Below are 23,821 nucleotides of genomic sequence, written 5' to 3'. Positions count from 1 at the left end.
AGGCAGTCCCCCAGCTGTGCGCAGCCTCCACAGTCGGTCCGAGTGAGACCACGTACACATATCCCTGCCCTGAACGGGCTGACCAGCTGCCACAGCCCTCAAAGCAGAAGCAAAAAGACCACGTGGACAGCTTTTGAGTAGTAGCTGAGAAGACTAATTCCACTCCTCAAAAATATTTCCTCATGCTCTCAGTCAATGGCAGCATTCCCTGCACAGCAGGCAGGAGAAGCCCTCCACCCACCCCTTGCCGCTGGTTCAGGCAGTAGCAAAGGCCAGGTACAAACACCAAAAGGCACTAGGAGGTGTCACACCAGTGGCGCTACCAGGGTTCAGCCACTGTGCACCCCGAGAGGGAGGCGTGAGATGAAAAAGCAGATGTGTGCTGCTTTTTTCCATTTTCCAAAAACAACAGTAGTATCTTGGGAGGAACTGTGGGCATCCTTTGGACATGGAAAGTACTTAACAGCAGATGAGGCCAACTGCAGTTTTAATACCAAAATCATTTTTTTATGTTACCCAACTAATACACAGTAATACTTCAATGTGGCTTGTTGCTGCTCCAATTTCACCTGTTGTTTGTAAATAAGTGTTAAAAGCACAATATCCTCATAATCTGGCCCCTCAACACACCCTGATATCCCTGGGTATAGTGGACTCCATTCTCAAGGTAGCTTTTACCGGCAGGCACTGCAGGTGATGTGTTGCTCTGTCTGACACCCTGTCCTGGCACCTGAAGACCTTAGTGCCCAAATGAGTCATACACTGCTCAGAGTCAGTTGTCACCCCAACATGGTCTCTTTGATGCCACTGTGTGCCTGCATTCACTTTTGGGGTGCCTGATGGAAATCGGGCAGTCAGCACCTGGCATGGTGTCCCTCTGCTTCAGTCTGAACATAGGTGCATGCTGGGGGGCACCCTGTAGCACAAACCTCTTGCAGAGTGACCATAGCCCAGACCCACTTCTTGAAAAGTGATGCACTAGCAAAGAAATTCTTCAGCCCTGCAGACATGAACAACCAGAAAACACGTACCGGCAGGAGCCTAGCTGGTATCTCTTGCTACCTCTAGTGCATGCCTTTAAAGATAGTAAGGCTCATCTTTAGGTCTGTAAGCAGAAGAATTCCATCCCTCCTTTTGGATTACAGAGGTGGAACATCTTATCATTTTTCTTTCTCCACGCAGAGGGATATTTCCATTTACTTTTTTTTTCTTTTTCCCTCCTCTTAAGAGTCTTGAGATTTGCAGCCCCCTGGGGTCAGCTTTGAACAGAGTGGGCAGTGCCTCTGTGCTGCATGTCCTCCCTAAATCCGTCTTCCCACACTGGTAGGCAGAGACAGAACGAGCCTCAGAGGAATCCATGGCATTTCTCTCCCGGCTTAAATGCAGTGAATATGATGTTTGAAACACCATTAGTCATGAGTGATTAGCAAAGCTTAGTTGTTGAGGTTCTTAACTGCCCCCCCTCCACCTCTGCACAGGGAAGGGCATGTTTGTGGTTGTGTTGTGCAATTATTTTTTTTTAATCTAGTTCAATTTTTATGGGTTCAGCTTATCTGCAGCCATAACAAGGAAAGAGATTCACAACCATGCTGCAATTATTAATAATCCGTTAGGGGTGCTTAGAGCTCTCCATAAGCTCTCTCCATTTCAAATATTATATATCTAAATAATTAAGCAAAGAGTGGTCTGATTTTAACCTCTCCAGTGTAACTAACACTCAAGGAAGTGGTGGGGAATGGGGCTCAAGTGCTGGATTTTTGCTGGGCCACTTTCAGAGCCCATGTTGTTGATGGTTTCCTGAGACCCTATACCTGACTTAATTTCATTTTCATCTTGTTCCCTTTGCTGAAACAATTGCCAGCATATTCATTTAAGACATGAGGATGTTTCTTGGTGTTCCCAATATGTAGAAGTCCCATCAAATATGGTAGGAAAGCAGGAAGACTGAAGTGTTTTAGAAAAATAAATGTTTCTATCCCTAGTAATATTAAAACACAACTTAAAATCATTTACAAAGAAATGCATGCATGATACAAATGAGAACATGGTAACAATTGGGCATTTAAAAACTAATTTGTCAGTGCTAAACAGAGCATCAGCTTCATCCTCTGAAAGACCCCACAGGAACATCCCACATGAGCTCAGCTGCTCATGAAAGAGATACAGGCTTTATTGCATGCTGCATCAGCACTTAGGAAGAGCTCCACTTTGGCAATTAAAATATTACTTTGGGAGAATTAAATTTCTCCAAGTCCAGGAAAATGCTACAAAAAGTAAACATGCTTATAGCTGATCCAGCCTCTTCCTGCCTTGACAAGCTGGCTGTCCATGTGCACAAGGACAGGTGGTAAGGCTCCCACCTCCCACCTCAGCTCCACTTCTTGTGGAGTCATTGCCAAGTCTCTGCAGGTGTCCTGATTCATTCAGCTTGCTCTAATAGGGATTAATTTGTAAGTACCTCATTAGTTCAACATGAAACACGGTAGCCATGGTCAAAGTGCTTAGTCTTCCAGCCAGCAGTGGACTCTACATTTAGAACTGATATTCTGTGTGCATCTCATACCTACTGACTGCACACGTTTAATATTTAATAGTAGTTCAATAAGCAGTGCCTAAAAGACAAATACACATTTGGGAGGAATTCATCAGTGAGCAACTTCCAGAACCATCCAGTCCCTTTACCACACTCTACCCATGTGCCCCCAAGTCTCCCTAATACTTGGACAATTAACATGTTCATCTGCAAAGCCAGTAAACACCCAGCCATTCAACAGCAACCAGTACTTTCAGTCTCTAGATGCACGCTATGTTAAACTAGATTTTTGCAGCATGATCATTTGGAGGGTTTTCTCTTTGAGGAAAACATTCACTCAAGGGGAAAGGCAGTGTCCCAGCATGCATGAATGTCTAAAGGTGCTGAGGGGGGCTGTAGTGATGTACACCATGGGCTGTGTTTTCCAAATGGCTTCCTTAAGTACACAGACATGGTTCATTTGATTATTCCAAGCAGTGAAATTATTCCAAACCTCTTGGTTGTACACACAAGTGCAAACTGTTAGGAGACATTCCTGAGAGGCTGGAGCAAGTCTGGAGGTTGTGTGCAGACAGAGAAGGCAGGCAGGGCTGCTGTCAGCCCCAGCCTTACGGCACTGAGAAGGTGCCTTGGGCATGACTGCCCAGGGACTCTGCGACACCATCTGGTACAGGGTGGTGAGGCTGAGGTTAACTTTCCAAGAAGCCCTTGCCATTGCTGCTTATTAAACTTACACAAAAAAATAAATAAATAAGCAAACAAACAAAAAAAGTAGGAAGATCAGAAAATCAGTTATTATTGAAAGTCACGAACATCACCATCAGATTTACATAAAGGCATATTCAATTATTTTATGGCAAAGATTTTCATCACTTCTTGACATTTCCTTAATGTTTCACTTTTATTCAAACTTCTACTTAATAAGGTTTTATTTTTCTGTCAGATACATACTTACTAGTTAGATATAGAACACTGATTTAAAGGTGCACAATGGCTTGGTTACTGCTAAGTTGAACTTTCCCTAAGAATCACTTTTTCTTTATGAAATTCTTAATTATGAATGAAAGGCCATCTTGAAAAGGACAAATATCACAAATAATTATAGGCTGCTTAAAAGAGGCAGAAAATTACAAACAAAAAAAAGGTATGTAGAGTCAGAATAATTAAACCATTTTCTTAATGTGCAAAAAGACTTTTTTTAATTTAAAACAACAACAACAACAAAAAACATCCTAGTCCCCTCTAATTGATGACATCAGCTTGAGTACTTTGCTGAATCAAGGTTAGGTTATCAGGTTATGACTTGACTCCTTCTGGTACCAAAATAAAATTAAAATTAAATATGTTGAAAATCTATTCTGGAATGCTATTTCTAATAAAGTAACTAAGCATTTTTTTTATTTTTTTGTTTACTTCTCATTCTTACCCTCCCTCGGAATCCAGCAGAGATGTAAGGATTGAAAGGAAGGGGTTCCAGGTATTGCCTCATTGCAAATACCGACACACTGGTGAATGGTAGATGCAATGAGATGAGATTGTGCTTCCATATGACCCATCCTCAGAGAATGGTCTATGTTACAGATCTATAGAGTTGAGGTTTTGTATAATAAAACGGCATAGATTATACTCAAAACTACTGTTTCGCATTTTGCTCAGATAATCCAGGCTATTTACTTCTCATGGACTCACAGATCTGTATTACTGCTCTTCAGTGACCTCAGAAAGGATGAACTGCCTGGTTCTATCAGCCCACTATTCTTCCATCATCTATCCCTTATTGCAGTGGAGTTCCAGAGCAATATATAAGGGGTAGTGCCCAAATCCAGCTGAAATTCAATGACTAATCACTTCTCTCAGGTTCCTTTTAAGGACCCTGGACTAATCAGTAAGGGAGTAAGAACTTGCTTTAAGAATGAAAAAGAGAACATCCAGATATAACAAACCCATAATTTGCCCCATGTCCTCAAGACAGATGGATGGATACAGGCTATTACTACAAAATGATGTAGGAGTCAAGAAGCAAGCACTTGCCATCACACTGTGTCTATCAGGCATACAAGGATAAACCCATGTAAAAGGGAAAAGGGCATGCTCACAAACTAGCCCTAGAATTATTCCCCTTCTCCCCTAATGACTCCCCTTCCTGGAATTAAAAATTGACAATGTCAAAAAACTTTTTAATGACTAAAAAGGAGATTTAAAAGCCATCAGTAATCCACCTGAACTTGAGCACCAAACACAATCATTTGTTGTTTCATTGTGTTTTGTTTGTGTTTTTTGGTGGTTTTTTTTTTCTATTATTTAAGTACATTTGTACATTAAATACAGTTCATTACTGATCTGGACTTGAAATGACATTCTATATGCAAGTTATATTGACTTCCTATGTTATCCCGGAAAATATAGCTTTAGTTGTAGTTTAATGGTCCAGTGAAAGTAACGTTTATTTATCCATTGACTTAACAGAAACATAAATACATGTTGGTATATATCTCCCTCTGTCTTGAGGGCCTTGCACAGACATGTTTGTATTTTTTCTTGTTAAAAATTTTCTGTCCATGTAGTCCTAAAACAACTTCAATGACAGCAAAATGGGCTGCAAATAATGTTTCCTACTCATTCTTGTAATTCATCATCTGATTCATTAACGTCAGACTCTAGATTGTGGTCATGTTGCAACTGTTCTGTAACTAACTTGGCTTTGTTTTCCCTTTTCAGAGAGCAGATATAGCTGTTGCCCCCCTCACTATAACATTGGTGCGAGAAGAAGTCATAGACTTTTCCAAGCCCTTTATGAGCCTGGGAATCTCCATCATGATCAAGAAGCCTCAGAAATCTAAACCGGGTGTATTCTCTTTCCTGGATCCTTTGGCTTATGAAATTTGGATGTGTATAGTCTTTGCTTACATTGGCGTCAGCGTAGTTCTTTTCCTAGTCAGCAGATTCAGCCCTTATGAATGGCACTTGGAAGACAGCACTGAAGAGCCACGTGACCCTCAGAATCCTCCTGACCCTCCAAATGAGTTTGGAATATTTAATAGCCTTTGGTTTTCCCTGGGTGCCTTTATGCAGCAAGGATGCGATATTTCTCCAAGGTTTGTTCCATACCATTCCATTACCTTTTTGCATTTTATGGTCATTTTTGATGCCATGGTGCATATATGTTACGTTTTCAATTTTCTTTTCAATTGCAAATTTTTGTTTTGACATCCCATTCAATGCTAAGCTTCATCATCAATCCAATGTTTGCTAACATTCACCTCAAAAGTGAGTGTCATTGCCTTATAATGCCACTTATGCATTTCTGCCAAACTTATATACACCATGTTGAGGCTGTAAAATGCATGGGGTTTTCTGTTTTCAGCAATGCTTGGAGGGCTACCGTGTTTTTGCTGCATATCTCATTTTACGGTCATCTCCTTGGTGCATATAACATATTATGCTTTGCAAAATCTGAATTATTTATTTTTAAAAAGCCACATGCAACAGCACTTTAAAACACCTTCACTCCTGCCATGGCTTCTGCTATTTTTGCCTGCTTTTTTTGTCCTTCATTTCTCTAATTTTGTTCTTGAACTATCTTTTCATCTATTAGTAATTTGCTTACTACCATGTTCTATACGTTCAGGTCTCCATGTGTGCTCCTCTAGAAGTTATGGTGTGTATCCTGTGTGTGCATTGTTATTTATATCTGGCCTAATGCATTTTCCCTGTGTTCATAGTCAATATGGTCTAATAAGCATTGCTGGTTTCCATAAAGATTTTTTTTTCATTCAAGAAGGCAGTCTTTCTGAATAAGGCTTTAGTAAAACGTGCTTGGTATTAGTTCTATTTTAACAGCAAGCACTGCTATTAACCATTGTAGAATTGCATTTCTTTTTCAAAGAAGCATTTTGAAAACCACCAGAGAATAGTAAAGTTCTCTCTATTTGAACAATGCATACCTCAAATATTTTTTAGTAATACATATATTATGTTCCCACCTATACACTGTTAAAATACTTCAGTGATGTGCCTGTGGTAAGCGGTAAAATTATCTAGTTTCTTAGTGATAGAACAGTAATTATATTTTTTATGAAAATATTTTAAAATCCAGTTTACAGCTATTTTAATTATTAAAATACCTGTTTAGTACAAACAGGATGCAGTTTTTCCCTTTAACAAGGTTGCTAATTAAATCAAGAGAGACAGATATTTTCTGACTAAGCACTTATATTCAAAATACACCTTAGTAATTTCCATATTTGTGTACCTTTTGCAAGACTTATATTATTCAAAAGTTAACAAGTTTTCCTGGTCTAAGAGTGAAAAAAGTGACAAAACCTCATGGAAGGAAGTTTCATGGAAATGATCATGATCTTGCCTGTCGTAATCTAATAATGATCCTTTAAGCTCACAGTCATTGCACATTCAAATCTGCTAATGACTGCAGTGAGGTCCAGGATTTTCAGAGATGCCTGTCATTATTTGATGCACATAATTCATATGTTTTAGAAGTCTTGATAGCAGCAGGTAGATACCATATGTAGCTGACAGTTGCATATACCTCCCATATAAAACATACATGTGATATTTTTGCCTGGTTATGACCCCACATCACAGTTCTCAGTGTTTCAGTGTGCTGTCTCACTGTCCTGCTACAGCTGCCAGCCTCCTTCTCCTGTTTATATGCTCAATCTCTGCTTTATTCCCAAATTCTGTAATGAAACTTTGCTTGCTGTTAAAAGTAATGGGTAGTTATAACATTTAAATTGCTGTTGACCATGTGTGTGCCTAATACAAAGGACCGGGAAATAAGCACTGGGACATCACATGGAAAGCTGTAGGCATTATACAGTTTCTGCTAGGTCTGTTTATTGACAGCAAATAGCAGTGCATAGGATTTTTGTTAAGCTCTCGTGTGACTCTGACATGCTCAGCCATATATAACATTATATAACGAGTGGAACACTATTTTTTTCAATATTACTATGATAAGTGCCTTGGAAATACCTACAAAAAACAGAGAGAGCAGTAAAACTATTTATTTTATCTGTCCATCAGAAGCTGTTAGGTCAATATTAATTCATGGTCCTCGTTAGAAGATACTATCTGGCTGTTTTGTTATCTTTCATGATAACAGATTCCAGGCAGTTATGTGCATTGCTACAGGAAAGACACAGAGAGAGAGAAAGAGAGAGAGAGAGAGAGAAAGAGAGAGAAATTTAATACCTTGGTTTAAATTCCAGAAACACCATTCCTTTGAATGATATGTTGGTTTAAGTTGATTTAATGCCAAATTTCTTTTCCATAGAAAGGACTATTCCCAAGTATTCCATCCTGAATCCGTATCTTTGTAAGGTTATGCCATTCACAATACATCGACTATATGAATGTTTCATACTATTCTATTGCCATTAAAAGGGGCTTCATTCTTCCATTGTGAGTTTTGTCTGAATAAATGTCTTATATGAGAGCATGCAGCACTTGTAGAGAGATGCCAACAAGCAGTCTGGAGAGATCACTTTTATACTTGCTGATAAAGGCTCTTTCAGCTGCCTTTGTGCAGAACAGCTGTGACATCTAATGACTAGTTAGATCTATCCTTGGTGAGTATGCTGTGTGGATATTCCAGAGGATATATCCCTATACTCTCCAATCTGTATTTAATAGGAGTCATCTCAGCTGAATCAGAAAGCAGCCAGAGGACGGTGGTTAGTTCATCCTATGATGGAACCGACACTTGTTCCAGTAGTTTTGTTCTGCTATCAAAGGCTGCTGTATTTTTCTGCATAGTGAGCTAAAGTATTGAAAATTCGCTTTTGATGGATCAAAAGTGGATTATTAAATTTGATTAATGTAAGATGTGTATGGCTAATGGAATCAGGAGGAAACAGTCACATTTGTAACACCATTCCGAGCAAAAGTATCTTTGAAATCTGTATGAGACTGCATGTTTTAATTTTGTTCTTTATTCTTGTGGAACAAAGAGGCTAGATTAATTAATAGCTGATGGAAAAAGACAGGGGGGTCATTAAAAGTTATCACAAGAGCTTGGTCATTTAAGAGGCTATATTTCTAGACCCATATTTTTGCAGCAGGTCTCAAGAGACTCCTATTAAAGGCCATGGGAATGACTTAGTGGGAGTTTCAAAACAGCGATGAGAGCTGGGTAACTTGATGTTCCTGAAACTCCCACTGCTGGTTCCTATGACGAGAGAATGGAGCATCTGAAGGCAGAGCTTTAGATGCTTTTATTTATTGTGTTCTGTCTCAACAGCCTAGGTGAGTGCCTCCTGGCCAAATGAGGCCAGCAGGAAAGGCAGAGGTTTTGCTGGGCTTATGAGCAAAGGACTGAGCTCCATGCTTGGCAGGTACCCTGTAGCATGAGCTCAGAGTGGAAAGGGGGGGTCTAGGCAAGCAGATTTTACACTAGGTTGTTCAGGGCTTTTCATCAATATACCAGCTATCTTGTATCGATCATAAGAGCCCTATTAAAAATTAAGTAGTGTGAAAAGTGTATTATTTCTGTTTGTTATAGGAAATCAAATATGTTTTATGGCCATGAGTAGAAACTTTAAGCTATTTTGTTAAAAAATGGGATTTTGTTTGAATGTAGCAACTGAATGTGAAATTGAGTATTTATTTTCTTTTTCTTGTTACTAATTTCTTTCTCTTGTTACTAATTTGCTCTCATTTGACTCCATGCTTCCTTTTAAATTTCCTCTCAAGGTATGCACTCTTCCTGTTTACTTCCTTTTGAAAACACCATCTGACCTTGTTTTGATAATTGTGTAATAATTCTGCTCTCTCTTGTTTGTTAACACTAATTCACTTTAAAATGATGTTGTGCAATGTATTGATTTATTGAAACAGTTTGGAAAACAACACATTAGGATAAAGCATTAGTTGTTTGTTTTCAAATTACAACACTGCACACTTGGACAGGTACATCTTCATCAGAAAAAGTGGTATTGGTATTAAAAGCTGTGATTGATTTTTCTGTAATTGTTATCTGAGTAATGGAGAAACATTTCTGTGGTTCGCAGTACAAAACAAACAAATATTCTCTTATTACCAGCCTGGTGTTTATATACTAACCCTTTTTCTCCCTCATCCCTCTACACCAGCCCCTGCAGTGGGTATAAGGAGTCTTCGCATCAGCAGATGGACTGGGAGGATCTGGGGTGCTTTTGGAAAAGGAGGTTGCCAGGCCATGCTCAACTGCGTTCTTGTTCTTTGATTTTGTCTGTCTGTCTGTCCTTTGGCATCAGCTTTGTGGTTTGTTTTGTTTTTCTTTTGCTCCGTCCTGTGCTTGACATCAACTACAGCTATGTTATCCCAGAGCACTTCATGGTAGCAGCTGTTTAATCTTCCCTGTCATGCTCATTGGAAGTCTCTGGGAAAAACAACTCAGTAGTGACATCCGTTTCTCTTTCAAGTGACCTCAACTCTTCTGATAACTGCTCTGGTCCTCCTCTAGCAAGACCCCTCTCTTGCATGTAGGACCTTTGCCTGGGGAAGTGCATTCCTCTTCAATGAATCCAGTCATGCTCACCTCCCCCTGCTCTCAGCTGTTCTCCATTTTTTGTCCTGTATCTGTCTGCTTAGGTCATGCAGGTTGCAAGATCTCAGGGGCAAGATATTTTTACTGTTCTCTGTGCATAATACACTGTATGAACAGGCAGCTCGACACATACGTTTTGTTATTGCAGCAATGTGGGACTGAGGTTTCACTGGTTTGGAAAATGCTTCTCCTCCTGCACATCTTCACCTCAGCAATGCATCTGTCCTGCAAGCAGAAGGGGCAGCTTCTGATACAAGTAAGACATTTCCTAAGGAAAACTGTAGGGAGAATGAGCACACACCATTTTGTTCCATGAAATTTGTCCAAAGACCCTGTCAAGTCTTTTATTCATCTTCCTATTTCAAGAGGTGCTGTAAAGCAAGAGGGCCATGGGACCCTAGAGCAGCAAGATAAAGCTAGTTGTAGTGTGTGCAAGTGAATGTTTAATCTCCTTAGTCTGGCTCTGAAGCTGTCAACCTCACTGCAGGGAGGAGGAATTCAAATCCAGGCCTATCTTCATCTCAAAGATGGAAAGTATGTATTGAAAGAATGAATGAAAGAGGAATGAATTTCACCTGACATAGCCATGTAAAAGCAGTACAGTGTGCTCCAGTCAGGAGCACATCTCACTTCTCTCCATACTTGTTGGAGACAGATGGGCATCTTCAGATCTGTCCCACACTATAGCAAGTGAGGTAAATCTTGTTCGAGGGTGTCTGTCTCCTTTCTGTCTCTGCGATGGCTCCAAAGGGAGCCTTATTCAACGAGTTCAGTTGGCACTGCTTTGTAGATGGCTAAAATTAAGTTTTAGCTGATGTGAGAGTTTGATTTGGTGTGTAGGTTATCAAGTTTCACAAAGCAGCTAAAGCAAGACCCTAACTAGTAAGGGAGTTGGCCAACAAGGGCCTTAACCATCAGGCCCAGTCAGCATGGGTTTATGAAAGGCAGGTCCTGCTTGACGAACCTGATCTCCTTCTATGACAAAGTGACGCGTTTGGTGGATGAGGGAAAGGCTGTGGATGTGGTCTACCTTGACTTCAGTAAGGCTTTTGACACCATTTCCCACAACATTTTCCTCAAGAAACTGGTTGCTCATGGCTTGGACTGGCGTATGCTTTGTTGGGTTAGAAATTGGCCGGGCCCAAAGAGCTGTGGTGAATGGAGTAAAATCCAGTTGGAGGCCAGTCACTGGTGGCATCCCCCAAGGCTCGGTACTGGGGCCAGTACTCTTTAATATCTTTATTGATGATCTGGATGAGGGGATCAAGTGCACCCTCAGTAAGTTTGCAGATGACACCAAGTTAGGTGCGTGTGTCAATCTGCTCGAGGGCAGGAAGGCTCTGCAGGAGGATCTGGATAGGCTGCACCGATGGGCTGAGGTCAACTGCATGAAGTTCAACAAGGCCAAGTGCCGGGTCCTGCACCTGGGGCACAACAACCCCAAGCAGAGCTACAGGCTGGGAGATGAGTGGTTGGAGAGCTGCCAGGCAGAGAAGGACCTGGGAGTGATGGTTGATAGTCAGCTGAATACAAGCCAGCAGTGTACTCAGGTGGCCAAGAAGGCCAACAGCATCCTGGCTTGTATCAGAAACAGTGTGGCCAGCAGGGCTAGGGAAGTGATTGTCCCCCTGTACTCGGCTCTGGTGAGGCCGCACCTCGAGTACTGTGTTCAGTTTTGGGCCCCTCGCTACAAGAAGGACATGAAAGTGCTCGAGCGAGTCCAGAGAAGGGCAACCAAGCTGGTGAGGGGTCTGGAGAACAAATCTTATGAGGAGCTGCTGAGGGAGCTGGGCTTGTTCAGCCTGGAGAAGAGGAGGCTCAGGGGCGACCGTATCACTCTCTACAGGTAGCGAGGTGGGGGTTGGCCTGTTCTCCCACGTACCTGGTGACAGGACGAGAGGGAATGGGCTAAAGTTGCGCCAGGGGAGTTTTAGGTTGGATGTTAGGAAGAACTTCTTTACCAAAAGGGTTGTTAGGCATTGGAACAGGCTGCCCAGGAAGTGGTTGAGTCACAATCCCTGGAGGTCTTTAAAAGATGTTTAGATGTAGAGCTTAGTGATATGGTTTAGTGGAGGACTTGTTAGTGTTAGGTCAGAGGTTGGACTCAAAGATCTTGAGGTCTCTTCCAACCTAGAAATTCTGTGATTCTGTGATTCTGTAAAATCCCAGAAGATGCTCACTTGACACCTACAAAGAATGTAGGGCGAGGTAGATTTCTTGACTTGCTCCATTATTCTGGTGTTATATTTCTGGAATTTACTTTTGCAACCATTCAGTAGCCCTCTGTTGAACACTGCTGCAGCACAGCCCCAGCTCAAAACTTGGAAGCCTTTTAACCTCTTGGGAGGCCCTTGGGAAGGGCAGAAATGCTTCCTCTGCATGTTGGTGATCCATCGGACGTGTGCCTGCCCTGAGGAAGCACACACAGGCCAGAGTGATGGCGAGTTCTCTAAGAGTTCATACCTTGAAAGTCATTGCTTCCTGATGGACATAGAGGTGATGCTTTGCTCCTTAAGCTTCCTTAAGCCATGTAACCATCTGAACCACCTGGCCTATCGGTATGGAGCTAGTGCAGCAGTCCCTGGGGCTGGTAACCCATAGGAGCCAGCCAGAGCCTGCCCCTCCAGTGGGAGCAGAGGTTCTGTGTCCTGGGGAGAGGAGAGTGGAGAGCAGTTGTGTTTCACCGCTTAGCTTAGATCCACATTCCTCTGGTCTATTCCAGACAGCACTTTGTTTTGGTGGTGTTGGCAATAATTTTCTTTGGTGTGCTCTTTAATGTTGGATGGATCTTTCTTTCTTTCTTTCTTTCTTTCTTTCTTTCTTTCTTTCTTTCTTTCTTTCTTTCTTTCTTTCTTTCTTTCTTTTTCTTTCTTTCTTTCTTTCTTTCTTTCTTTCTTTCTTTCTTTCTTTCTTTCTTTCTTTCTTTTTTTTCTTTCTTTCTTTCTTTCTTTTTCTTTCCTTCCTTCCTTCCTTCCTTCCTTCCTTCCTTCCTTCCTTCCTTCCTTCCTTCCTTCCTTCCTTCCTTTCTTCCTTTCTTCCTTTCTCTTTCTTTCTTTCTTTCTTTCTTTCTTTCTTTCTTTCTTTCTTTCTTTCTTTCTTTCTTTCTTTCTTTCTTTCTTTCTTTCCTTCTTTCTTTCCTTCTTTCTTTCCTTCTTTCTTTCCTTCTTTCTTTCCTTCTTTCCTTCTTTCCTTCTTTCCTTCTTTTCATATTAATTTAATGAGATCTTTTCATGGCCCAGGCGATCTCAGGCTCTGGCCAAGACTAGGCAGATTACTGGCCAACCCCCCTTGTGTGGGCAGGGTGGGGACCCAGCACCAGACTTTTGCTTTTTTCCCATCTCCATCTGTTGGTAGGACAACTTGTACCCACTGTCTGGGGATGGCACTGAGGGGCTTGAAGGAAACAAACAAACAGGTAAGAGTTTTCTTGTTTTCTATTTCTTCCCTTCACACAAATTGAGGAGTGCAACACCCAGGTTCCGTGGATTTTATACATTTTGGATTGAATCTTCCTCCATTGATATGGATAAAGAATTAAGGGAAAACATATGAAATAGTTCTGTCTCAGCTCCTGAAATGATTCCTGATCAACACGCTGTGTTTGAAGAATGTGCACTGTGCATGGCAAGCAAATTCCCCACCCAGCTGAGCAGAGTGGTGCTGGTGTCCTTCAGCCCCCAAAAAACATTTTGAGCCTGATGTTCAATTGCTTTAAAGCAGCAAAGAGCTTTTATAGACACACAGTCTAGATCTCCTAACTCATAGGTGTTTTGTAATTGTGCATTAATACATAGGAGGGTTTTATTCCTTCCGGTTTTCTTCTTTGAAAAAATACATATATATATTATTTTTACAACTTACTATGACATTGCTCTGGTGGTTAAAAATCTGGAATATGCTTGATCTGGAACAGTGGGCTTTAGGCATGCAAATTTCAATTAATATAAAGCAAATCAGTTTCTTTCCCCACTTCAATATGCAGATTCAGTGTGTAATCCCTGCTAGGCCATGATGCTCGATCATACTGGATCATTTTTATTATATTAAATTGGGTGTTTGCTCATGCCTTTTTGCTGTTCACCACATCTTACATTTTAAGAGTAAAAGGTATTTTTTTCCTTATGGCTGGTCAGACCCCAAAGAGGCAGTGATGCTGATATGCCACAGCAGGCAAATCAGTCAAGGGGAAAGGCTGGCCAAACAGAGAAAACAAAAGTCTTCTGGCAAAAGACGTCCCCAGCAAAGAGTCTGTAGAAGTCAGAAGAACTTCTTGCTGCCTGAGCCTCCAGATGGAGTGGGCTCAGAAGAACCATTGTTTCTTTGTCCTTGTTTCCACTGAAAGACTTAAGAGGGTTTAACTAATTAAGAATAGGTACATGCTGAGCTTGCTCTCCTGAGGAAGGCTATCAGGAGCCTCTCCACAGATGTCTGAAGGATGAGGACAACAGGGTTGTGCATGTGAATTTCTCTTCAACAACAAAAATAAATCAAGTAATATCTTCGACAAAATTTGATGATATGTGTTTTTCCATAGATCTCTCTCAGGGCGAATTGTCGGAGGAGTCTGGTGGTTCTTCACTCTCATCATTATCTCTTCCTACACTGCTAATCTTGCTGCCTTCCTTACGGTGGAAAGGATGGTGTCTCCCATAGAGAGCGCAGAGGATCTGGCTAAACAAACGGAGATAGCCTATGGAACTTTGGATTCAGGCTCAACCAAAGAATTCTTTAGAGTAAGTTGCATGCTTTAAAGCAGTTCTGTTAAATCTCCATTAGAGCTTTTCTAAACTGTATGTGCCTGACACACAGGGTCATAGTTTTCAGTCATTTGTTTCTACCTACCAGTAAAGCTGTTCTGATGAAATCTGCTTTGTGCAATCAAGCCTGTGTTCAGATTTTAAAGATGCTTTTTAAAAGGCATTTTATCAAGAATTGGTTGTTTTGCTCAACCTGAAACATCCTAAGATGAAAAACCTGACCTCTGCTATTGTGGGAAAGGTTTCTAACACCAGTTTCCAAGCCTTGCTCTGATGAGCAATAATGCAGTCATTAGCACAATATTTAACAAAGAAAACTCTTGGAGAAATGACTCTCCTGACCTACTTGTTCTGTTTGCCTAGCTGGCAGCCATTAATGTCATCCAGCATCGGTGTTTACTTGCCAGAATGAGAAGGGGGTGGGAAGCATATGTTGCCATTTCTGTGTGGGGCACTGATTGCTGCTGTTGCTGTGTCTTCATTGCTCATGAGTGTCTGGCTGTGGCTGTATCAAACAGCCAGGAGTGAAATAATTGTACCTCAGCATGCTATCGTGTGTTCACTTTGCTGATAGAAATGCTGGGTTTGCAGTATTTGAGGATGGGGGGGAGTATGTACATTTATTTAAGATCGTCCTTTCTTTCTCCACTTGCCAAACCACAAGCTGCATAGGAGGTCATTAAAAACTTCATAGGAGGTTATTAGAACTTCTAAATAAGCCCTCAGACTACTTTTTTGTATCTAAAAATGCCTCCAGACCTTTTATTTCTGGTCTTTCCAATGGTGAACTGAAATGCTCAGCCCTTTCAGGAAGCTCCCAGCTCTCTCTCAACAGTGCCAATCAAATGCCATTCAAGCCAGCATTTATTTGTATAGAAAAGTGGTCAGTCTAATTATTAGCCAGCACTAATTAGTGCCTATCACATATCCTGGTCAAATGCAATTGTGAGGGAAGAGGGAGCAGTAATACCCTTGCTGCTGTAGGCTGGTTAAATATTGATGGCTCTTTGAATTTGCTTAAGATGTTGAATGTTTAGGCTACACATAAAAAAGGAAGTAGCGATCAAAGACTGGAAAAACTGAGACTCTTGTAAGATAAATAACATCATCAGAGATACAAGACTACACACACATAGGCAGGTGTGTATAAATCTGACAAAAAAAAAAAAAAAAAGCCAGCAGTGAATACAAAGATATTTTATGAATTTTTTTGTACTCAGCCTTACCTATATGTAATGTCTTCCTATAAAAATGGGTACTTGCTAGTTCTTGTTTAGCCATGGTGGCAGATGCATTACAACAGCTTCTCTTTTGTATTAAAAACCTGTAAGATAAACAGTGACCTTGCTAAGGGTGACATAAGTGTATAAAATTTTGTATCCGGATTAATTGTCATCCTCCGGCAGTATTATCTGTACAGGAAAATGAGTTGAGTGGACCTGTCAAAAAAGGTGGTAAAATTTGCTTAGAAATATTGGTGCTGTTTACAGGCACCGTCGTGTGCTTAGGGGAAAAAGATCTTCCTAGGAGTATCTCGTTACATTAATACAGGAAGAGTGATTGTCTGAGGGTGTTTCTTCATTTCCGTAATAGTTTGACATAACATGGAAATCTCTTCTCACCTGGAGATCAAAGGAATGAATGTTTCTTGTGAAAGGATACAAAGTCTAGTGAATGTGTGAATGCTTTGTTGTGCTGGTAATAGTCTTGGAATGAGCTGTGACTATCATGGTGCTTGGAGAAAGTGGGGCTCTACATGAGGATGATCTGTCAGGAGCTGCCAGCTCCATCAGGGCAGAGGAGGATGAGGTGGGGAGAGAAGAGAGCAGAGCCCTGGTGCAGCAGATCCGGGCATAATGCCCATTCAGTGAGGTCCAGGGGGGCCAAAATGGGGAGGAGAATGGGCCCCAAGTTGTGCTTACTTTTTTTTTCATTACTTTTAAAATTATATTCAAACTGTGATTGTTTCTTCTTGACAGTCTCAAGGCACCCAATATCATTTCAGTTGTATTAACTTTTGCAGAGTAATTAATTTGAGCGGAGTGATGCAGCCACAAAACTGTTGTAATTAATCTTCTTCAGTTGATTTAAGAAGGGCAAAAACTTTGCCATATATTAAATACATACACTCACATAAATACTTCATTGTATAGTCTTTATTAGCTACCTAGTAAGGTGGTAATAATGGCTGTAACTTGAAATAACTCTTGGAGGACACTTGGTTTCTGAGTGCCTGCTGCACAGAGGATGCTCAGTCTGTGCTTTGGGCTGTTTTTCTCCCTCTGAGCTCTTTTTGCACCGCTTCTGGAGCACCACTGGGAGTGATAGTGGTCTGAGCCAGAAAAAGCCTTGGGTTCTGCTGGGTTTACTGTAATGTTTATTCCCCTTGCAAGGGGAATATCCTCATCCTGCCATTCCCCACCAGCATTTAACCAATTTGAGAACAGCTGGCTGAGTGGGTCAGGATCATAACTATTCAGCGAGAAAGGACGATTATAACTGAGGGGATAGCTACATGGGCAAGTTAGTGCAGTGCTTATTCTAATTTCCCGTACATATGTATGCACACTGTGGCTGTGACACGTGAGAGGTTGCTAAATCTTCCCAGGTGATGGGAGAAGATACCTGGATGCGAGCACGTGCATAGAGGCACCAAAAACAGTAACTTGGCTTTGCAGCTGGGCCTTGGCTTCACACAGGAGGCACAGGGCAAAGGCTGTCCCAGGAGCCTGGAGAAGAGAAGGCTCTGGGGAAGCCTTAAAGCAGCCTTCCAGGAGTTAAAGGGGGCCTCAAGGAAAGCTGGGGAGGGATTCTGTGTCAGGGAGTGTAGTGACAGGACAAGGGGGAACAGTTTTAAACTAAAAGAGGATAGGTTTAGATCAAATACAAGAAATTTTTCAGTAGAATGGTGAAGGTGGTGAGGCACTGGAACAGGTTGCCCAGAGAAGATGTGGATGCCCCATCCCTGGAGGTGTTCAAGGCCAGGTTAGATGGGGCTTTGAGCAATCTGGTCTAGTGGCTTCCAACCCAAACCATTCTGTGATACTAAGATCCCATCGAGAAGCTTTTCTGGGTTTATCTCTTAATAGAGGTGTAATGCTAAGGCATTTCTTAAACAAAGATACTGATCAGATATTGATCTTCATGCCTTTTGTTGGCCAGTGAAAGGTGCTAGACTGACCACAGTGAGGGAAAATCTCCTAATGCATCACAGAAGGATATCACATAAAAGAGCTTCATGTACCCACCATCTCATCTACACAGTTTTAGAAATAGCTTCTTTAGATCCTTCAGTCCATGGCTCCTTTCTGCCAGCTGCATTTCCAACTAGGATCACTTTGGAATGTTTCTTTTACAGTGTGGATACCTATCTACATGGAACTGGACCGATACCAGCCCCTCATTTCACATGAACAGATGGTAATGACTTCTAGCCGCTTCACAACTGGTCAGATTCCAGCTAGTGACCTATTTTGTAGTGTTGGCTGTTTCCCTAAATGTCACAGTGTCTCCCAGATAGATGCTAACCCAGCAATGTAGATTAAAGCTAGATACAACATTGCTGTTTCGAGCATGCATGATGAACACTTGTCAGTGTGACGTTGCTCTTACAGTTAAAACATTAGAGCATATTTTTTGTAACATTTTCACAGCAGGCTCTGTTCACTCTCCTCAGTGGTTGGTGACTCTCTGCATCAGGGTATTTGTCCGCCCAGTATATATAAGAAACAAATGAGCCTTCCTATGTTTTTATGTTTGTTGCTCATTTCTGCTCAGAAACATTTTATGTTTTGCACTAATTAGCTTATAAAAGCATTTAAATGGCAATCAATACATTACACCAATTCCCTTTTGGCTTTCAAAGGGCATTCATCCATACTGAAAATGAGAAGAACCTCTTCTTAGATATTTACTTGCATAAAGTCTCAGATTAAAGGCTCAAAAATAACTTTCTTTTTCTTGAAAACCAACGAAGGACTGTACTAGAAAGCAGTTACAAATAGCAACATTGCTCCTTTAAGGACATATCTTTTAAAATTAATATTTTCTAATACATTCAATTAAAGCTTCAGCATATATGAGCAGCTCATCAAATCAATATAACATCATTTAATCCAAATTCAGCACTGAGCCTAAGTTTAATACCACAGTCTAATAGGTTTCTGACCTCCAGGATGCATTTATTCAAAAGGCGTGAACTTTACAACTAATTAATAATTCTTATGTAAACTTAGCTGTATTTAAATTTCTGTAGAAGAACATGTTTCTAGACATTTAGAAATAGAAATTGCTCTTCAGTTTATTGTGGTTTCTTTTATATAACACATTCTATAACGTGCTAACATTCTATAACAGATATCTGTATTAAGAGGCTTTTGAAAGGTTTCTTTAAAATAACTCATATGGTAGATGTTTGGTCATTAGTAAACAGCTGACCAACCAGTACACTTCACTGAAAACCTGAAATTTCAGAAGGTATCCTTGAATTTTATGTAATATGACAGGATGAAATATTGAGATAGGTGACATTTAGCAAGATCTTCCATTAGGTCTTTTTCTTTTTTTGTGGGAAACTGAAGCATCTCATATCATACCATTGCCAATGTAGTTAATTACTGTTAACTAAAACTCAGAGAAAAAAAAAAGGAGGCCTCAAAGGACTGATATTTTATTGTACAACTTTGTATTTTCCTCAACAATGGTTTTAAGGATGTCCCTGACAAAACAACTGCTATCCAACAGTTCGCCAGTGCCTCAGATGAAATGACTTGCTGTTCTCAAGTCAGTTCCTTTTTTTTTTTTTTTCCTGGAAATGGCATCATTTCTTGGGACTGTTAGGAGTTTCAGCAGAAAGGCCAAAGATCCTTTGGATATGATGGTTGTTCTGCTACAGCTGGTTACTCCTGCCTGGCACTGATGTTCATTAGTAGGGGACAGAGAATTTGACACTGAAATTGCTTGTGCTGTTGATAAAGAGAATCATAGAATCATAGAACATCCTGAGTTGGAAGGGACCCTTAAGGATCATCAAGTCCAACTCTTGACACCGCACAGGTCTACCCAAAAGTTCAGACCATGTGACTAAGTGCACAGTCCAATCTCTTCTTAAAGACTTCAGGCTCAGTGCCTGGAGAAGTCAAACAGGATGACAGCCTTCAAGCACAGCTTAGATACTTGAGATACTATTTTTAGGATTTGTTTTCAACATTGTATGAAACTCACAGCTTAAATTAAACTCTCTGTTACTTCAGGACACACGGGAGCAATAGTTGAGTTGAGGACATCAAAGAGCCAATGAAACATGTTTTTCTGGTGCCTCCTTTGGGAAGACTTCACTTCTCATTGCATTTGGATACCCTACCCAGACACTTAGTAGTATCTTTCTCTTAATTAATGTTGTGCTAGGAAGCGATACTGTTCTCTTACTTCTTTGCAGGAATACTCAGCACTTAAAATTCCTTTTCAGCAGTTTTCTCAAAAAGTTGTTCATTCTGAGTCAGGCTCAAATCCAAGCCCTTTCTGGACCTCATACATACACAAATATATGATATAAAAACATTTTTAAGATATGAAAAGTCATACTAAGAATGGGCCTAAGATGGTCCCCACTTTCACTTTTCCTCTCTTCTTGGTTTCATGAAGTATGAATCAGCAAGAGCAGACAGAAAAGCATGCCATGTCCTGGCAAGATGCTTTGTGTTTCTTTTAAAAAGAACTTTAAATATAACTTGTTTATCTGATAAAACTAAATCTGATATAAAAATATATATATTCAAAAGATTAGTGCCAAAGCAGAAAGTAAACATTTATCTGAAAAAATAGCAAGAGAACAAATTAACAGATCAACCCCAAATTCCTTGGAAAAAACAAACAAACAAATAAAAAAACACTTAAACTCATCAAAAGGATTTTGAAATACCTTCCATTAAAAGCCCTTTGGGTGTCTTTTCTTCAGGCAGTGCTTTGTAATGAGATGAACAAGGTACAGCTGTGGTGACACCCATGGGTCCCTGCTGGATGCAAAGAGCCAACTGCCTACGGTGATCCCAACCCAGCCAAAAGAGTGAGAAGACCCTGAGACCCTGAGGCCCTCAGCATGAGGGTGAGCTGTGGCCAGTGAGGCCAGTCCCTCAGGGAGGAAAGTCAGGTAGGCAGGGGCACAGCACAATCCCAAATTCATTAGGGAGAGAGGGAGAAATAATGACTCTAATAGGCTCTGAAGCACTAGCATATTATGCACCAGTTAGAAGATAAAGAGCTCATTGCTTTCCTCTGATAAGGTTGTAGGAAGACGAGAGGCAAGGGAAATAAATTCTACCAGCAAACAGTTTAGTTGAGGGAAAGCCATAAATTACGACCCAACAGTTGCCATGTGATTTTTGTGCATTTTGTGCAATCAACAGTACTGAGACCATCATTAAAGCCTATTAAAGCCACCATTGTGAATTCTGTACCTGCAGTGCAAAGGGTTTCATTGTAGTTAAACTCCTTGATTTTTAATTTCAAAATTTATTTTGCCAGTGAAGATGAAGGACTTGTTTCTAACACAGAATTCATACACATTTTCCTTTTGCCTTTGGATAAAACTATGATTAGCACTTTCAAGCTTTCAGTATTCCTGGCACCGAACAAAACAACACAGTGATCATAACAAATGCCTGACAAAAATATTGAAGTGTGGTTGTTATTTATGGACTTTAAAGAATAGAACATCACAGAAAAGTGATAGCTTCAAATATGAGCTGCGTTGATCTTTGATGCGCAACGTGGCAGCAATTAATCAGAAAAAGAGCTATGTTTTAACTGCTTTTCAACACAGAAAATATGAAAAGCTTATTCACCCATATATTCTTCTCTCCCTTCCCTGTTTGACATAGGTGAGTGTGTGAATGGATACTGAAATGAAAGCATGTGTGCAGGGAGTTCACCAGCTCTCCATTGCACAGTGAAGCACGGTCTACTTGTAGGTTATTTTCTCTTAATTTGTCGAGCCTCTCTTCTGCCACATGGATAACAGGCAGTTTTAAAGATGACAGGAAATCAAATGTGACATAATTATAAAAGAAATGGTTTCCCATGAAGTGATCTAATGTCCTTAAGCCTATGGATTGGAAAGGAAAATGTATCCTTATGGGAAGTAAAATTAGCAGCTCATCCATCATCCGCTCCTTGGCAAAGGATGTGTTTGTGTGTAAGCAGGGGTTAAGGTACCCGAGCCATTCTACTAACTTCAAAAGACAAGCCAGGCTTCAGTGAAGCTTTCAATCAACATTTAGTAACAAATATTTGAATAAATCTCTCCTTATCTTCAATAACAGATGGCATTTTCCTATCAGCTCTACTTGTGTTCCTTATTAAGGCTTTCCAGCTCACATACATCTTGATCCTGTTCAGAAATTGATTTCTCCAAGTCCAGGGTTGCCAACTGCATTGCACAGGGGAATTTTGTGCTCGGGTCCAGCAGTGAGCATGGAGCCAAGCCCACAGTCAGGATGAGTGCAGTGGATAGCAGAGGGTTAATCAAATAATCATGTCTGCACTAGAGGAGGAAGCAGGGAGTGCCTCGGGGGAAAATCACTTGCTGTTTGAACGCTCTACTTCTTGGAGAACAGCTATCTGATAATGATAATGACATTGCTCAAGACAGTGAGGACCCTGGGTTTTCAAGTCTCTCCTACCTTATGTAATGTGACCATGTCACATTAATACATGCTTGTTAGGGATTCATTTAAAATACATGGGTGCTGATAAATTACTTATAATGCTGCTACTGTTATTTTTGCATAATTAGAAAATACATGGAGGTTTAGAAACTCTAATGACGAGAATATGAAACATCCCCTCTTGCAGTCCGCTGAGGTTTCTCCCTCATTGCCTGTATATTGGCCTGTTTTGTCTGGAGCTGAAAACTCATTAGGTCTGACAGTGTTCAGATACTATGCTGGAAACACTGTTCTCTGTTAATTTATTAAGGGCTGAACCCAGTGCAGGGCTGGGGGCTTGCTTGGTTGCCCAGGCAAGACAAGTCTGCTAAATGTGTCACGGCTGGAAGGATGCCCCTCCGCCTGACGTAATCCTGCCCTCCAGCCATTCATACACCAGCCTCCTGCTCCTGGGGCAGACAGACAGACAGATGGACGGACGTTCACACAGCACAACCGTACTGGTCTGCAGTGGTGCCACCAGCCCCGTTTGTCGCCTCTTCCTCGTGGTGAGCGCTCAACGTGCACGGCTCCGACCATGAATCACAGGAGGATTCACAAAGACAGCTTGTCTCCTGGTAAAGACTTTCATTTTAATTTTCTGATCAGTGTTGCAATGTGCAGGAATGGATGGCAGCAATAAAGCGAAGAGATGAATCTAGGCACAGGCTGAAGTTAAATATTGTGCCAGGAAGGGAAGTTTTAAATCTTGATTTACATACTGCTCCTCAGACTGTTACTGACATGTCAGCGAAGTCTCGTTGCAGCCAGAGTGACTGTTTGCTCGCCTGTCTGTGTGAGCGGAGTGCATCTGAGACAAGGTGTCTGTTACAGCAGCTGCCCACTGCTAAAGCCCATGTTTTCAAAATGACCATGAAGCACAGGAAGAAAGCCTCAAAAGAAAATTCTTACATGCTATTTTTACAAGATGGACTTTTCTCTTGTAATTGGGACACTGAGTGTCAGGTGTGGTAAAGCAGGAATGCTGCTGGAGCCTGAAGGATTTTTTGCAGGCTTCGTCCCCATCCCTTGCATGTGCAGTGCTGATGATGGGCCTCCCTGCACACCTCCTCCACCTCCAGCTCCCTCCCAGGCTCCAGCCAGGCTCTGCCCAGGGGTGGAAGCAGCCGGGGGCTCAGGGGTGACTGCTCCAGAAAGTGCTCACTGTCCTGACAGCCCCTGTACAGGGCCTGGCCAAGCCTTCGCTTAGGGGACCCTAGAAGGAAACAGAAGGCCCTGGGCTTGTGGGCCTGATCCACCAGCTCTCTGAGCTTCGTTTGCC

The 23,821-nt window shown here is 41.3% G+C and overlaps 1 protein-coding gene across 7 annotated transcripts in view; it reads left to right on the top strand.

The window, feature by feature from the left end:
- GRIA3 (glutamate ionotropic receptor AMPA type subunit 3) overlaps window positions 1-23,821 on the top strand; it is a 151,143-nt gene that overhangs the window by 103,244 nt on the left and 24,078 nt on the right. For 6 of the 7 annotated variants that reach the window (XR_011811650.1, XM_072042897.1, XM_027465322.3 and 3 more), the window contains 2 exons: window positions 5,252-5,628; window positions 14,614-14,812. Coding sequence is in view for 6 of the 7 variants with exons in the window: in XM_072042897.1 (XP_071898998.1) it covers window positions 5,252-5,628; window positions 14,614-14,812 (576 nt within the window). In the remaining variant the exon portion in view is untranslated. Of the gene's footprint in view, window positions 1-5,251; window positions 5,629-14,613; window positions 14,813-18,194; window positions 18,344-23,821 lie in introns of those variants that run through there. The other variant, XM_021274233.4, reaches the window with a different exon arrangement.

The sequence above is a fragment of the Anas platyrhynchos genome, chromosome 10, assembly GCF_047663525.1.
Source record: "Anas platyrhynchos isolate ZD024472 breed Pekin duck chromosome 10, IASCAAS_PekinDuck_T2T, whole genome shotgun sequence".
Classification (NCBI taxonomy): Eukaryota; Metazoa; Chordata; class Aves; order Anseriformes; family Anatidae; genus Anas; species Anas platyrhynchos.
This window is presented reverse-complemented; position numbering and strand designations above follow the sequence as displayed.